Here is a 17,470-nt window from a genome sequence, read left to right on the forward strand (position 1 = left end):
CTCACCACATAAAAAATGTTTTGTTTTGTTTTTTTACTACACCATCCCTTGTACAGTAGGCAAACTGCAGCTTTGGAATATATAAAGAGGGTGTCCGCCCGATTGCCTGCCTGAGCGGTCCACTGTCTGAAAAAGCCAAGGCAGCCCTGCTTGGAAACACTCAAGATGCTAACTGGGGCTATCCAATCCTGTGGTTTTGCGAGTGTGAATGACTAAGGAGGACCTCAGTGCTCACAAAAGATATGCTGATTAGGGTCAGCCGACCCTTATCTGGATACAAAAGGGATTCATATCAACTGATCCACCCTTGGTAGTTCATAATTGAATTTGAATTTATTGTCATTGTCATTTGTCATCATCATCATCACATCAACATCATCATCATCAGCATTAAATCATGTAATAAGGGAAGAAATGAAAGGAAGAAAAAAAGATAAAAAATATTGTTTCTCCAAGAAGATGAAAAGAGACATGACAAAGGGAACGGAAAAAAAGCCAAAGCTTATCGGGACCCGTCCCCCTTCCACCAAGGTCGCACAAGCAACAGCTCATGATCAGTCCAATGACAGTCTAGCGCCTATTGTTCAAAAAGTCATTAATTTGCATGGCGATTTCACAATTAAATTTATGTAACTTCAATCAGTCCATGTCCTTGATTGGTGAGTGGTGACAGCTAGGGGTGTTGTGGAGGCCCGCCTGAGTTGCGTCCACGTTGATTTGTTGTCAGCATCCCCTTAGGAGTTTAGTCATCGTCATCTCTGGCCCGGTTGGCACGAGCGAATCTCTCTTGATCACGCAGCTCCACGTCAATCTTTGCGGCCAGTCGTGTGGCAACGTCGCTTAGCATCGCCTGTTCCTTCATTAACTGGGCCAACTGGTCGCCGTTGCGTCGAACAATCTCAGCTGCGTCGTGGAGTTGGTTTTTCATCCTGATCGAGAAGCGACGAACCCAGAGAGCAGCCAGTAGCATCAGGAAGGCAAGCGCCAGCAGTGTGCCAAAGATGTACACATCTTCAGCGTCTTCTATCAGGAGGGACGTTAGGCATAGCGGTCTCCATTTACCCCAAGCGTCCTCCACATATCCAGACGTGAAGGTGGTGACCGGGCAAGGTCTTTGTCCAGAGGAGGGTCGCATAGTAGAGAATATTCCATCCATTGAACTCAGGGCCCAGTTAACCAGTTCCATAATTTCCTCCGGAGGAAGCTCAGCTTGTACGTTGCAGAAGCAGAGTCCGTAATGTGATTTAGATGCGGGGCGCGTCCCAGATTGTTATATCATCACTAGTTGTCCCTGGCCTTAAGCCTGGTTTGGTGTGAGGACATTCTTATCTGTATAGTGTGTGCTGTTATTGTTATGTCTGGGCAATGTACTGGCTTATTTTGCTTTTCTTATACATTATTTTGAAGAAGTGTAATGAGTTTATATTCGTTAGTGCTGCATCACATGTATTCCATAGTCGAGCCCCAGTGTTTACAACGGAAAAAGTTTTCATTTTAGTCCTAATGGACTGGTAGGAAAAAGTTCGGGATACTCTCAGATTGTAGGAGGATTCTTTAATGCAGAATAAAGCTTGCAAATTTGCTGGAAGACTGTATGTGTTGGCTTTATACATCATTTGAGCGATTTTGTAGTCGACCAAGTCATGAAATTTCAGCGTTTTGGACTTGATGAAAAGCTCGTTGGTGTGTGCTCTGTAGGAAGCTCCATGAATAATTCTAATGGCTTTCTTTTGGAGAACACAGAGTGGGTTGAGGTGCGTTTCATAAGTTCGTCCCCAGATCTCCAAGCAGTAACTGAAATGTGGAAGGACGAGTGCGCAGTATAGGGTTTGGAGAGCCCTCGTGTCTAGCATGTTTTGTGCTCTATAGAGAATTGAGATGCTCCGAGCAATTTTGTTTCTCAGTCTATCTATATGAGGCTTCCAGTTTAGGCGTTGATCAATAATTATGCCTAGCACTTTGTGCTGTTGTACCCTTTGTATCTCTACATTATTTATTAGTATCTTTAGGTTCGGATCCAAATTTTTTCTTCCAAATACTATGTATTTAGTTTTCTCGAGGTTAAGAGTTAATTTGTTTGCATCGAACCATTTTTGCAATCTAGCTAATTCCACATTTATTTGTTTAAATAGACTCTGGGGGTCTTTTCCGGAACAGAAGATGTTTGTGTCATCCGCAAAAAGCACCATTTTTAGATTAGAAGCTAGATGCAGGTCATTTATGTATAGGATGAAAAGTTTCGGCCCCAGGACGGAGCCCTGGGGCACTCCACATGTAATTGGACGAGTTGTTGATCTGCACCCTTCATATGATACATATTGCCAGCGCCTCTCCAGATAGCTTCTTATCCAATTTAGAGCGTTGCCTCTCAAACCGAGTCTCTGTAGTTTGTCCAGTAGGATGTCGTGGTTGACTGTATCGAAGGCTTTTTTCAAATCTAGGAAGATTCCCACAGAGTATTTTTTTTGGTCGAGAGCACCCGTAATCAGTTCCATTGACTCAGCTAGGGCCTGCACAGTGGAATGGTTTTTTCTAAATCCATATTGACTGTCGTATAATAAATGATGCTTTGTTATGTTTCTGGTAAACATTTTTTTTTCAATGTATGTATTCACATTTAACAGCACTGGAAAGACATGTTTTCCCCAAAATATAGTTTTTAACCCCCCCCCCCCCCCCCCCCAAAAAAAAAAAACCTCATGTGTATTTTTATAAATGTTTTTTAAGCACTGCAAATGTAATAATTATGATATAAATGAGATATACATTTAACAAAAACAACGATTTGGACATGTATAGATGCATATACCTTAACATATTTAAACAAAATACTGTATTTTTATTCATTTTTTAGTTTAATGCGTGAAGCAGCAAGGGATCACTGTAGATACAGTATCTATTTTATTAATAAATAGATTATGTATATAGATATAGATATAGTGTATAGGGTAAGTGACTAGTGTATTTTTTGATTATTTAAAAATATATTATAAATTACTCTATCAGATAAAGATTTGCATGAATAAATAAATGCCTAAATTAATCAAATAAAAACAATATTAATAACATTAAAAAGATTAAAAACCGTCACTGAAAAGAATCCTACTTTTTATTTATATAACGTTTTATAGGACAAGTGGCTGGGGAAAAAAAAAACATTAATTAAATACAATTATTATTGTATTAACATAATAAAATCAATGTGAATAAAAAAAGCCGTTTTAAAAAAACTTTTTATAGGGCTATTGTTGGTTATTTAAAAAACAAATTTAAATACTATATTTTTTTCTTGGTGTTTTTTTATGATTTGTTTTTAAATACGTACATAATTTTATAAATAAGTAAAATGATAATAAAAATAGTATAGTTAATACATACATATACACACATACATGTTTATATATACATACATACACATTTATAATTGAGTAAAATTAGTATAATTATAAAATGTGTATATATATATATATATATATATATATATATATATATATATATATATACTGTATATACACATATACAAACATACATTTATACATATATATACAGATATATATAAATACATACATATATAAATACACATATATATACACACACTTATATAAACACACACATATATATGTATATATACACACACATATATATATACATATACACACACACACATACACACACACATATTATATATACATAAATACATATAGAAAAAAAAAAATTGACAAGAAAACATTGTCAAGTGTCATTTAGTGGCACATTTCCGGCAAATGATCTCACGTTTAAATGGATGTAAAAGATCCGAGCTGGATATGAATGGAGTTGATGACAAATCTGTCACAAATCTGTGACATCTGTCATAAGCATTCATTAAAACCCCAGACAGTCTTATGTCATCATTATGACGGTCTTATGACACTACTGTCAAATGAAGTGTTAGCTATTAACCCAAATAAAACAAATAAGCCCCTGGATTCAAAATGGGGGAGATTAGTAGCGGTTTATAGTCCAAAAATTATAATCTGTATAGTACACTATATTTTCTGTTATAATAGTCTAATGGAAGTATATGAAAAGATACTGACCTTGTTCCGCTCTGACGAGTGAACTCAGCTGATCTTCCACACCGGCGCACACCTGACTGACCACGTCATTCTGAATGGCGCGCAGGTCGTCGGAGGCGGACGCGTCAAACACGTGATTCCAGTAAGGCTCTGAGGCCAGCGCCCTGGCGGCGCCCTCGTTGACCCCTCCCACACCTGTCGGCGACAACACCAAGGATAAATGACCTTTTAACACACCGGCCGCCAACGACGGCGGTAGACGTCTGATTTCATCGGACTTTAAGAATGTCAATTTCCATCCCTTTCTTCAAAAATATGTTTAAGAATGAAAGAAATGAAGCTGAGGCATAATAATGGTAAAGGAACAATTGTTTTGTTTTGTCTTTTTTTTGCTGTTTTTTGTGTGTGTGTTCCTGGTGTGGTCTCTTTATGGTATTGTTTTGATGGTGTGAATTATTAGTTTGAAAATCAATAAAAAAAATATTGTGGGGGAAAAAAGAATGAAAGAAATCGAGGCATAGTTCTCGCAGTCACTGAAATGACGAGAATTTGGACAATTGGAATTGGATATGGAATTTTTGCTCCCTTTTGTGGCTCTTTTGTGCGTAAATGCCCCCCTGATGGTGTCTGGAGACCCATTCAGTTTGTCGTTTTCTGTCTCCCAACTGAAGACGAGCCCGGTGTTTATCCGCGCGCGGTCGCGGCGGCAACGCGCCCCTTTGGCCTTGTTCAGACGAGCAGCCAATATCTGATTTTTAACACATGCACATTGAAACCAGATGGCTCTTTTGTATTCCGAACAGTCCCAAATCACAGAAATCATATTATTACGAGACTGAAACGATATATATCGGTTGGCCGATATATCAGGCTCATATATGGACTTTTTTTTCCAACATTGGCCATCGGGTGATGAACAAAAAGCCGATAAAAATGATTTTGTTCAGGCATCTGTGTGGGCAACTGTGGCTGCCGCTGACTGACGGTAGGACCCCGGAGGGACCCTTTAGCAGCTTGAAGGCACGCTGCTACAGAAAGCTTCAGGACTGCCTGTTTTGTAAATATTTCTTTTTTTATCTTGAATGAGAGAATACGCCATGTTGCTTTAGCCTCTTAAGGTGTTTACTGAGAGATTCTTACACTCTAAATGTAACTCGCAGCATTAGCATAGCATCCTCATTAGCATTAGCATGGCGAGCATCCTCATAAACTCTCACTTGTTTAAATCTCGTCGTGACGTCATGGTGGGTTTAATTATTTGAAAATAATGTACCGTTCTTGACGATCGTGTATAATCATAAAACGAAGTGCTGCATTCGTTGGTCTGGTAGCACTAGACTGAATTCATCATTTAGGTAATCATTGTAAATTTAAAGATGTTGAAGCATTTTTTTCTTCAACTGGCTTTCATAATCTACTGTACATGCTTAAAAAAAGAACATCGCGTCAAATATCGGCTAAGAAAATTGGTTTGGATGATGACAATCAACAAAAATTTTTTTTCGATATCCGTGTCAGCATTGGCATTTGAAAATCCCATATCGGTCAGTGGTATCAGTGGTATAAAAAAAGTATCTGAACCTTTTGGAATTTCTCACATTTCTGCATGAAATCACCATCAAATGTGATCTGATCCTTGTCAAAATCACACAGATGGAAAAAACAGTGTCCGCTTTAACTAAAACTACCCAAACATTTATAGGTTTTCATATTTTAATGAGGATAGTCTACAAATAATGACAGAAGGGGGAAAATAAGTAAGTGAACCATCACATTTAATATTTTGTGCCCCCCCAACCCCCCCCTTGGCAGCAGTAACGTCAACCAGACCCTTCTTGTAGCTGCAGACCAGTCTGGCACATTGAACAGGACTAATCTCGGCCCATTCTTCTCGACAAAACTTCTGCAGTTCAGTCAGATTCCTGGGACGAATCGCTGTCTTTAGGTCACGACACAGCATCTCAATGAGGTTCAAGTCTGGACTTTGACTTGGCCACTCCAGAACGTTTATTTTGTTCTTCTGAAGTTGATTTACTTCTGTGTTTTGGATCATTGTCTTGTTGCAGCATCCATACTCTTTTTAGCTTCAATTGTCTGACAGATGACCTCAGGTTTTCCTGCAAAACATCCTGATAAACTTTTGAATTCATTCTTCCACAAATGATTGCAAGTTGTCCAGGCCCCGAGACAGCAAAACAGCCCCAAATCATGATGCTCCCTCCACCATGCGCGGTGGGGATGAGGTGTTGATGTTGGTGTGCTGTTCCATTTTTCCTCCATACATGATGGTGTGCATTACTCCCAAACAATTCAACTTTGGTATCATAAGTCCATAAAATTACTTGTGTGGAGCTTCCAAGTGCCTTTTTGCAAACATTAAACAAGCAACAATGTTTTTTTAGACAGCAGTAGCTTGCTCCGTGGAGTCCTCCCATGAACATCATTCTTGGCCATATAGTTGATGTGATCACAGGGATATTGGACTGTGCCAGTGATTTCTGTAAGTCTTTAGCAGACACTCTAGGGTTCTTTTTACCCCTCTGAGTATTCTGCACTGAACCCTTGGCGTCATCTTTGGTGGACGGCCGCTCCTTGGGAGAGAAGCAACAGTGCCAAACTATCTCCGCTTCTAGACAACTTCTCTGACTGTCGATTGATGAACATCCAGACTTTTAGAGATGGTTTTGTATCCTTTCCCAGCTTTATACAAATCAACAATCTTTGATCACAGGTCTTCAGACGGCTCTTTTTACCAAGCCATGATGCACATCAGACAATGCTTGTCATCAAGACATTTCTTAGCAGCTGTGTGTTTTATAGTGGGCAGGGCAGCTTGAAACCACTCATCCGTGATTGGGCACACACCTGACCTAAAATGTTTGGTAAAAATTGGTTTCCATTGCTGTTTAGTCTCCTTAGGCAGAGGGTTCACTTACTTATTTTTCCCCCTTCTGTCATTGTTTGCATGCTATCCTCATGAAAATATGAAAACCTATGAATGTTTAGATGGTTTTAGTTAAGCAGACACTGTTTTTTCATCTGTGTGATTTTGACAAAGATCAGATCACATTTGATGGTGATTTTAGGCAGAAATGTGAGAAATTCCAAAAGGTTCAGATATTTTTTCATATCACTGTACGAGACGGACAAGAACAGCTCAGATGGGTTTTGATCGTCCATCATTCTATGCCAGTTGATGCCTTACTGTCAGGGGTGCCAATAAAATGGCCCAGTCTAAACAGGCCTAGATTTGGACAATTACTAAAAATAGTGTGAACAGTCTGATAAGATAGTTGTTAAACGGTTATTAAGTATTTGCTTTTACCAATGAAGGCTCACAACAAAGTATTGATTGCTATAATAGTATGTTCCATGATCGAGAGCAGTAAAGAGACATTTTAGTGATTGATAACTATAGACATGTTTAATTCTTGATAAAACTGCCTTGTCATTCTGACTGGTTTGGACCTTGAGGACAAGCCACAGACATTGAGATCTAAACTGTCTGGGACATTTAAGAAATCATATTGATGCAATTTATGACTTGCCAAATGCTATTGCTTCATGAAAAGTATTTGATGTGATAGTTATTGAGATGTTTATTGTATAATTGCTCTAATCAGTAACGGCTGTCAATGAAGAAATGCTTTGGCTGCCTAAATGAAGAAATGTTTTGCTTATAAGAGGGAATGTTTTTCTTGAAGAAGCCTTGAAGACTCTTGCCCTCCCAAAGGTCAGAGGTTAGGGTTAGGGTTAGGCCGTTTTTGCTTTGCTGGAATGTACTGTAAGTAGGGCTGTCAAACGATTAAAATTTTTAATCCAGTTATTTACAGCTGAAAAATTAATTAATCGTAATTAATCTGTATTTGTTTATTATAACAATAAATCAACAAGATGGCATTAACATTCTGTTAGAGCGAGCCATGGATAGAAAACTTGTAGTTCTTAAAAGATAAATGTTAGTACAAGTTATAGAAATTTGATCTTAAAACCCCTCTTAATGTTTTCGTTTGAATAAAATTTGTAAAATTTTCAATCGAAAAATACACTAGTAGCCCGCCATTGTTGATGTCAATAATTACACAATGCTCATGGGTGCTTAAGCCCATAAAATCAGTCGCACCCAAGCGCCAGCAGAGGGCGATAAAACTCCGAAAAACACAACAAGTACACATTTCACTTTGCTGTCATTTCAATCTGTTTGAGCGGGGCATGTGCGTGAATTGCGTCAAATATTTTCACGTGATTAATTTTAAAAAATTAATTCCCGCCCGTTAACGCGATAATTTTGACAGCCCTATTTTCTTTATTTAATTTATTTTTACTATGAAATAAATAAAAATTTGGGGTGTGTTCAATTTATTTATTCAGATTTAACAGCACTAGAAAGAAATGTTTTTCCCAAAATATAATTTTCCAAAAAACCCAAAACAACTTTCATGTACAGTATATTTTTAAAAATAGTTTCTAAGTACTGCAAATGTAATAATTATGATATTAATGAGATATACACAAAAGAAAACAATGATTTGTACATGTATACATGCATATATCGATGGACTATGGGCGGCAAGTTTGAAGCGCGAAATAGGGAGGAATCACTATATTTATATACATAAAATAAATAAATAAATTATATGCTGTAATTTTCACACTATAAGGCGCACCTGACTATAAGCCGCCAGCCACCAAATTTGACGAGAAAATGGCATTTGTTCATAGATAATAAGCCACAACGGACTACAAGCCCCAGCTGTCCTCGCTGTATTTTGGGATATTTACACCAAAAGATATGAACTGGTAACACTTTAAACCCATAAAATCAGTCGCACCCAAGCGGCAGCAGAGGGCGACAAAACTCCAAAAAACACAAGTAACAAGTTGGCATTGCACCGTGCTGTCATTTTAATCTGTTTGAGCGAGGCATGTGCGTTAATTGCGTCAAACATTTTAACGTGATTAATTCAAAAAATTAATTACCGCCCGTTAACGCGATCATTTTGACAGCCGTAACTGAAAGTTGAATGTTTTAATCCCACTTCACGCATACACATAGCCAACCAAATTCATAGAGTTGTCGCCCTCTTTGCTCCCCATCCCTTTAGGGTTGGCATCTCTCTTGTTACTAGGGCCGTCCTAAATAAAAAGAGAGGTGAAGGAGGAGTTTTTTTTTTTTAGAACGATTGCGGAAGCTGTATTTTGTAGTCAATTGTATAGCTTTCCTCCTTCTCCTTGCAAGCTTTTCAACTAATTTGAGTGCCTTCTCTCCTTATTTTGGGGAATATTATAAATGTCTACCTAAGGATTTTTATTTGAACTTTTGACACAGTCAGCCCTAATCCCGATTGGAATCAGGTATGCCTGAAGGCTGAATACAGCCTTTGTGCGGAAAGCGCGTACCGGCCACAAAGATCTCCACGCCTCGGCTTTGCAGACGGCTGGCCGACGCCCGGGTAGAGTCGTCCCAGTCGCCGGCGTCCGTCAGGATCAGCGCCACTTTAGGGAAGGACGGCCTGCCGCCCGCCCCCTCTGATAATGTCTGCTCCAACAAATAATCCAGCGCCGCACCTGATGGAAAAGCGAGAAGATGACCTCAGCGCAATGTAAATTTAATTTTTAAAAAAAGCTGGCTCACCTGTCCTGGCGTGGCCGCGGGTGGCGTCTAATGAGTGGATGGCGCGCAAGAGAGCGCGAGGGTTGAGGTGTCGGTCCAGCGGGAAGCCGGCAGGCACGCCGCCGTTGTACTGCAGCACGCCCACCCGTGTTTGGTCCCTGCCCACCGGAAAGGAGCCAGCCACCGCCGCTATCAAGCCACGCACCCTCTCCCAGGCGGCCCGTTCGTAGGCCCACGAGCCGGCCGTCAAGACGACCACGTCGGCCGCCGCGCCGGGCGAACATTCTGCCGACAAAGTCCGTTTAGGGGCTCCGTTTCCAGCGCCTATGGCTCGGGAGGGAGGCGACGCCACTTACGAACAGCGTCCCGGTCCGGTCTTCTCTGTGATCCCGCCCCGGACTCCACTACGAGCAAACAGCGGAAACAGGGTCAATTCCTTGAAAGAAAAGTCTGGATTTTGACGGGGGGGGGCGCTCGCTCACGAGTAATCTGGCCCGAAACGGGAATACTCTCGTCGGATCCGGAGTAGGCAAAGACGCTGACAGAGTAATCCACGTCTTGGCTCAGATCCGAGACGGTGGTGGACGTTTCAGTCGCCGCCAAGGCAAACTCACGGAAGAAACCTGAGCGACAACAACAAGACATCATGACATCAAATATCACCCTCTCTACTTTATTAACAAGAAAAATAAATTAAATGTTAAATTTGTATTTGTTATCATAGGAATCCAATCCATTTGGAATGGACGTCTATTGCTGTCAATGGCATATAAAATGTAATAGAAAGTAAATATTCTGCTCTTAATTTTTTATTATTATAAAAAACATTTTAAAAAGTTGTTTTTTAAAATTTAATCAAGTGAATTTTTACGTAGCCCCTCAGGTGACATGGAAGGGAAAAAAAAAAAAAACGTGGGGAAAAAAAAGTTGAAAAAAAAACTGTGACCCGAAAGGGACACCGAAGATTTCTTTTCTGTCAAAGTGAAAAAAAAATAATCGAGGTCGAAGCAAAAAAAAAAATGTTTTCACATCGAAGCAAAAAAATATTTTTTTTTTATATCAAAGAAAAAAAATGGAGAAAAAAAAAGTTAGCATCGGAAGCTGGAACCCTTAAGGTACGGAGCCCCAAAGGGGACATGGAAGAAGAAAAAAAGGCAGAAAGGAAAAAAAAAAAAAAAAAGTGAATTTTTACGGAGCCCCCAGGGGACATGGGAGAAAAAAAAATAATGCCTGAGGAAAAAAAATAAACAGAAGTAAAAAAAGAAAAAGTTGGGGGCGAAGCAAAAAAAATGTTTTTTTCACATGGAAGCAAAGAATTTTTTTTTTTTTTTTTGTGCACAGAGCCAATTTTTTTATTTATTTTTTTTTGCATCAAAGCAAAAAATTTCACTGTTTTCAAACGTGCGTTGTGTGGCTCGATTTCCAGGTAAATGAAGGCAACGATGGAGCTTGTTCACCCTTAGGTCAGATTAATTACTTTGAAAAAAATATATATTTTTTTTTATTTACACATCGAGGCAAAAAAATCTTTTTTTTTTTACATCAAAGAAACGGAAGCAAGAGCCCCTAAGGTGACATGGCAGGGAAAAAAAACGAGAGGGGGAAAAAAAAAGTTGACGTTAAAAAAAACAAAAAACACTAAAGGGACATGGAAGATTTCTTTTGTCAAAAAAAAAAAAAAAAAAATTTGAGGTCGAAGAAAAAAAATTGTTTTTTTTTTTACATCGAAGCAAAAAAAAATTTTTTTTTTTCACAACGAGGCAATTTTTTTTACAATGAAGGAAGAAAAATGGAAAAAACACGGAAAAAAAACTGAGGTCGAAGCAAAAAAAAAAGTTTTATATCGAAGCAAAAAATTATATATTTTTTCACATTAAGGCAAAAAAATGTTTACATCCAAGGAAAAAAAAAAGAAAATTTTAGGCCCATTTCAAAGTAAAACTCAACCTGCCCCACGGGTGAACACACTCCATTGTTGCCATTGTTTACATGTAAATTGAGCCACACAATGCACTTTAAAAATAGCGAAATTATTTTATTTTATTTTTTATTTTATGTTTTTTTGCAGCAACCTCGTTTTTATTTTTTTTTGCTTCAATGTAAGAAAATGTTTTTTCTTCGAAGTAAAAATTTTTTTCTTCGATGCAAAAAAAAAAAAATTTATTATTATTTTTTTTTTACATCCGTGTCATTTTTTCCCAGGGCTTTTCTTTTGCTTCAACAGAAAAAACAAATATTCTATGTCCTTTTTCATTGTTTTTCCTCCGTCTATTTTTTTCTTCTTTCATGTCCCCATAGGTGCTCCGTAAATTTCAAATTTTTCACAAGTTTGGACGTCTATCGTCGTCAATGGCAGCCGGTGAGTTCACGAATAAATCAGGTTGATTTTTTTTTATTTTTGTGATTTTGAGCTTGTCATGTTTCAATGGCGCGTAAAAGCAAGCCTTTATTTGATCATTAAAAGCTTTTATGGCGCTGATTAGACATGTCATGTTTGTCTCTGTGTTGACGTTGCGTCGCTGGAGGCTAAAAGGCGAGGAGAAAAGGAAAGAAAAAAAAACCCACCAGCTGTCAAACGACACCTAGCTCGGGGGTGTTTGGGATAATGATTTCTGGCATGTGCGCGTAATTGTCGGGCGTGTCGGGCACCTTCTTCTGAGGTCACTAGAATCCTGTAGCCGTCCAGGCGCGAGCGCGGCCTCCGCCAGGACATTTGCACGCTGCGTTCGTCCACGATGTGAAAGGTCAGCTGGGACGGCGGCTCCACTGCGCGCAAAAAGACAAAAGGACGTCAAAAGCCGCCGACTGATTTCGGCCGACTTTTGCGGTTAGTGGCGACGGGAGGCGACAGCAAAGAAAGGCCACGAAAACGGACGACCCCGACCGAGCGAGCCACCGGCAGCCTCCTTGCAGCTTAGTCATTCAGCATAAACTAATGGGTGCTCCTTTACATCCGCAACCAAAAAATGAAATGGCAAGGGAAGAGATGCTTGCTTTTCTGGTCCGTGGGTCACTTCCGATTGATTTTGGTGCATTTTCCAGGTACCTCCTGTTGATTTTGATAGTCACTTCCTGGTGATCCTGAGGGTTTACTTGCTGCCGATTTTGGGCTTACTTCTAGTTGATTTTATGTCACTACCTGTAGATTTTGGAGTATTTGCAGGTCACTTTCTGTTAATTTTGAGGGTCAATTCCTGCAGATTTTGAGGGTCACTTCCTGCCATTTTGAGGACCACTTCCTATTGATTTCAGGTCACCTCCTGCGGATTTTGGTGCATTTCCAGGTCATTCCCTGTTCATTTTGGGGCTTGCCAAGTCAATTTCTGTTGATTTGGAATCACTTCTTGTTGATTTTGGGGCATTTCCAGTTCACTTCCTGTTCATTTTGGGGCTTGCCGGGTCACTTGCTGCTGATTTTTGACCCATTTCCTTATGTTTTTAGGTCACTACTTGTAGATTTCGGGGCATTTCCAAGTAACCTCCGGTTCATTTTGGAGTTTGCCGGGTCAATTCATGTTGATTTTGGGTCACTTCCTGTTGATTTTGGGGCATTTCCAGGTCACTTGCTGCTGATTTCAGACTCACTTCCTATTGATTCAGGTCAATTCCTGTAAATTTTGGGGCATTTCCAGGTCACTTCCTGGTTATTTTGGAGCTTGCCAGGTCACTTGTTAATGATTTCGGATTTTAGGTCATTGTCTGTTGATTTTGGGGCATTTCTGGGTTACTTCCTGTTGGTTTTGGAGCATTTCCAGGTTACTTCCTGTTGATTTTGGAGCATTTCCGGGTAACATCCTGTTCATTTTGGGACTTGCTGGGTCACTTGCTGCTGATTTGGACTCACTTTCTTCTAATTTTAGGTCACTGCCTGTAGATTTTAGGGCTTGCAGGGTCACTCTTTGCTGATTTTGGATTAATTCGTATTGATTTCAGGTCACTTCCTGTTAATTTTGGGGCTTGCCGGGTCACTTGCTGCGGATTTTCAACTCAGCTCCTTTTGATTTTAGGTGACTGCTTGTAGATTTTGGAGCATGTCTAGGTCACATCCTGTTCATTATGGGGCTCGCTGGGTCACTTGCTGCTGATTTTGGACTCACTTCCTTCTAATTTTAGGTCACTGCATGTAGATTTTAGGGCGTGCAGGGTCACTTCCTGTTGATTTCGAGTCACTTTGTTTAGATTTTGGGGCATTTCCAGGTCATTTCCTGTTCATTTTGGGGCTTATCGGGTCAATTCCTGTTGATTTTGGGGCATTTGCAGGTCACTTCCTGTCCATTTTGAAGATTGCCAGGTCATTTCCTGATTTTTTAAAAAAACATTTTGACCCACTTCCTACTGGTTTTAGGTCGCTGCCTGTCAATTTTGTCCATTTTCCAGGTCCCTGTTAATCTTGGGGCTTGCTGGGTCAATTCATGTTGATTTTGGGGAATTTCCAAGTCACCTCCTGGTCACTTTGGGGCTTGGATGCCATGTCACTTGCTGCCAATTCTTATTGCTTAGAGGTCACTGCCTGTAGATTTTGGAGCATTTCCAGGTCACTCCCTGTTAATCTTGGGGCTCGCCGGGTCAATTCATGTTGTTGCTGTTCATTTTAGGGCTTGCCAGGTCACTCTTTGCTGATTTTGGATTCATTCGTATTGATTTTAGGTCACTTCCTGTTAATTTTGGGGCTTGCCGGGTCACATGCTGCTGATTTTCAACTCACTTCCTTTTGATTTTAGGTCACTGATTGTAGATTTTGGGGCATGTCTAGGTCACACCCGGCTCATTTTGGGGCTTAATGGGTCATTTGATGTTGATTTTGGGTCATTTCCTATCAATTTTGGGGCATTTCCATGTCACTTCCTGGTCATTTTGGGGCTTGCTGGGTCACCTGCTGCTGATTTTGGCCTCACTTCCTCTTGATTTTTAGGTCACTGTCTGTAGATTTTGGTGCATTTCCAGGTCACTCCCTGTTCATCTTGGGGCTTGCCGGGTTAATTCAAATTCTGCTTTCTATTAATTTTAGGTCACTTTCTGTTCATTTTTGGGCTTGTCGGGTAATTTCCTGCTGTTTTTGGACTGACTGCCTTTTGATTTTTAGGTCACTGCTTGTAGATTCTGGTGCATTTCCAGGTCACGTACTGGTCACTTTGGGGCTTGCCGGGTCAATTCATGTTGATCTTGGGTCACTTCCTGTTGATTTTGGGGAATTTCCAGGGCACTTACTGTTCCTTTTGGAGCTTGCTGGGTCAATTCCTGATTTCCTGACCCATTTCCTTTTGATTTTAGGTCACCGCTGGTAGATTTTGGGGCATTTCCAGGTCACATCCTGTTGATTTTGGGGCTTGCCGGGTCCATTTATGTTGATTTTGGGGCATTTCCAGGGCACTTCCCGTCCGTTTTTTTGGGCTTGCCGGGTCACTTGCTAATTTTGGAGTCACTTCCTATTGATTTTAGGTCACTGCTTGTAGATTTTGGTGCATTTCCAGGTCACGTCCTGTTCATTTTGGAGCGTGCCGAGTCAATTCGTGTCGATTTTGGGCCACTTCCTGTTCATTTTGAGGCATTTAAGTAATGATACAAATAAATAGAAGGGGAAAAAATTCATTTAACTTGGTAATTTTTTGGGGGTGCTTTACATTCAAATGTCTGAAATGTTTCAGCTAAATCGACAAAAAATGTCTCGGATCAAGTGTTAAATGTGTACTTAATGTATTCATTAGATCCAATCGTGGCAGACCGCCACACTAGCAAATATCGCCAGTCAAAGAATTGGTTCCAGATCGCGTCGTCGTAAAATTGGGGATTTACACACCACGCTTTGTGCCAACGTTAAACATATCTACTAAGGAGGCTTTTCTTTGCTGTCACACATGAAAAATCTTGTCCATGTTGTTTTCATGTTTTCAGAGCGGATGTCAATCCGGTCCAATCCAACGGTTTGGATGGACGGACCGAACGTCCGGTCCTGCTGCTTTTTGTGAGGGGGAGGAAGCTTTGTTTTGTTTTCAACAAACACGCACACAAAAAGTACAAAATGACAACAGGCGTACATGACAAGTTGCAGGAGACAACTTGAGGACAAAAAGCGTCATGTACACAAAGACGCTGTGTTCTTTGAGAAATATTTTAAGGCCATATTCTTCAGGTTGGGGTGGACCGCGCGCTCATTTCAAACTATTCAAGCAACGCAATGGGGCACTTAGCATTAGCAGCATGCTAACATACAGTACATTGTAGTCTTGAAAAACAGCAAACCTCAGCTTAGCTTTCTGGGTATCAAAAGTTCAAAAAACGAAATGAAAACTAGAAAGTAGCAACGTGTCACGTGTTTGTCCACCGCCAACCGACACAAGTGAAGAATATTCCAGTAAAATATTGTCGTGAAGTCCAGACGGAGGTCGCCGGACTTGACCGGGAAGGCGACGGAGCGACCATGCGGAGGAAGCACCAACCTGAACCACTGCTTGTTGCATGAGAGAAAAAAAATGAAAAATGTCCAGTAGAGGTCGCCGGCGCTTCCCGCGTGGGACTCTTTCCGTCTTCCGTGTTGGTCTACCTGCTTTTTCTGTCATTTGTTGTCTCTCTTTTTATATTTATGTTGTGGTTTTCCCTTTTTTTGACTGAAAATTGCAGTGTGGAAAATCGGAGCGTAAGCATAGCATTCACGTTAGCATCAGGCTATTGCTAACGGCGAGCGTCCTCTTAAACTCTCTGTGCTGAGTGATCATCACACACTAAATGTAACTCGTAGTGTGGGAATTCACCCCCCGGCCAAGCCGCACGGAAAACGGCAACAGCCGAACGAAGCGGTGCTCCGCTGCTTAACCGGGAGGGCGGAAATTCCGAGTGTTCACTCCCTGTGTTGACCCTTTGTACTGACTCCATGTTCCAAAAGTTTGAAGAAGACTCACTGAAAGCAGGTTGACAATTTATTCGTCGACAGTGGTCAAAAAACAAGGCAAAAACAGACGACGGAGGAACAATTCTGGATCCAAAACAAGCCTACATAGAAAATGTTTCCGAGCAGCAAATCTGGGTTATCTCAGTGTCCAGTGTTTTTTAAGTCCGTGGTGGAGTAGGCCGGGCCGAAGGTGTGGCTGCGTGTTGTTTCGGGACCATCCCTCTGTGGCCGGTCTTGGGCGGTTAGGTTCGTCCGTGGATGGGATGTGGTTGCCACAGCGACCGACGCTGGTCTTGACGTCCCAAGTGCCTGCTATCAACTTTGTTATCCGGGCTGGCTGTAATTGTTTTAGGACAAAGCGCGCTACTCTTTGTCCTTGTTGTGTCCACAACTGATTGCGATAGTTGGTGCGTCAATCTTGCTCGTGACGCACACGTTGGGCTTCTGTGATAAGATGGCGCTGTGTATTTATTCTGCTTCTTTTAATGAAACTATGGTTTGCTATTTATTTTATATTAGGTGTGTTTAAAGTAGTTCAGTCCTACAGTAAATATGAGAAATGATACTATTCCCTGATTGATTACATTACGTGTGTTAGAGTAATGCAAACAGTTAGACGGTGCCTACAAGAAACGGTACCATTTTTTCCATTTCCCCCTCATGAGCCCCGATAAGGTGATTCACTTTACTGTGTTCAAGGGCATGGAGTGAAGTCTGCCTAAACTATAGTTAGGTGAATGTGTTAGACTAATGCAAACAATTATATGGTGTGTGCAAGAACGGTACCTATTCCCTTCAGTAGCATTAGCATAGCATTCGCGTTCACGTTAGCATCAGGCTATTGCTAACGGCGAGCGTCCTCTTAAACTCTCAGCCTTTTTTTTTTTTTTTCCCCCCATACAGTTCGTGGTG

General features: G+C 40.6%; 1 protein-coding gene across 4 annotated transcripts in view; it reads right to left on the reverse strand.

The window, feature by feature from the left end:
- Nucleotides 1-17,470, reverse strand: part of col12a1b (collagen, type XII, alpha 1b) — a 148,082-nt gene that overhangs the window by 124,667 nt on the left and 5,945 nt on the right. For all 4 annotated transcript variants that reach the window (XM_057823051.1, XM_057823050.1, XM_057823049.1 and 1 more), the window contains exons 3-8: nucleotides 12,322-12,438; nucleotides 10,155-10,295; nucleotides 10,029-10,076; nucleotides 9,694-9,957; nucleotides 9,459-9,626; nucleotides 4,080-4,253 (exon numbers count right to left, since the gene is read on the reverse strand). In XM_057823051.1, the coding sequence (XP_057679034.1) occupies nucleotides 4,080-4,253; nucleotides 9,459-9,626; nucleotides 9,694-9,957; nucleotides 10,029-10,076; nucleotides 10,155-10,295; nucleotides 12,322-12,438 (912 nt within the window). The remainder of the gene's footprint in view (nucleotides 1-4,079; nucleotides 4,254-9,458; nucleotides 9,627-9,693; nucleotides 9,958-10,028; nucleotides 10,077-10,154; nucleotides 10,296-12,321; nucleotides 12,439-17,470) is intronic.

This window comes from Corythoichthys intestinalis, chromosome 19, assembly GCF_030265065.1.
Source record: "Corythoichthys intestinalis isolate RoL2023-P3 chromosome 19, ASM3026506v1, whole genome shotgun sequence".
Taxonomy (NCBI): domain Eukaryota; kingdom Metazoa; phylum Chordata; class Actinopteri; order Syngnathiformes; family Syngnathidae; genus Corythoichthys; species Corythoichthys intestinalis.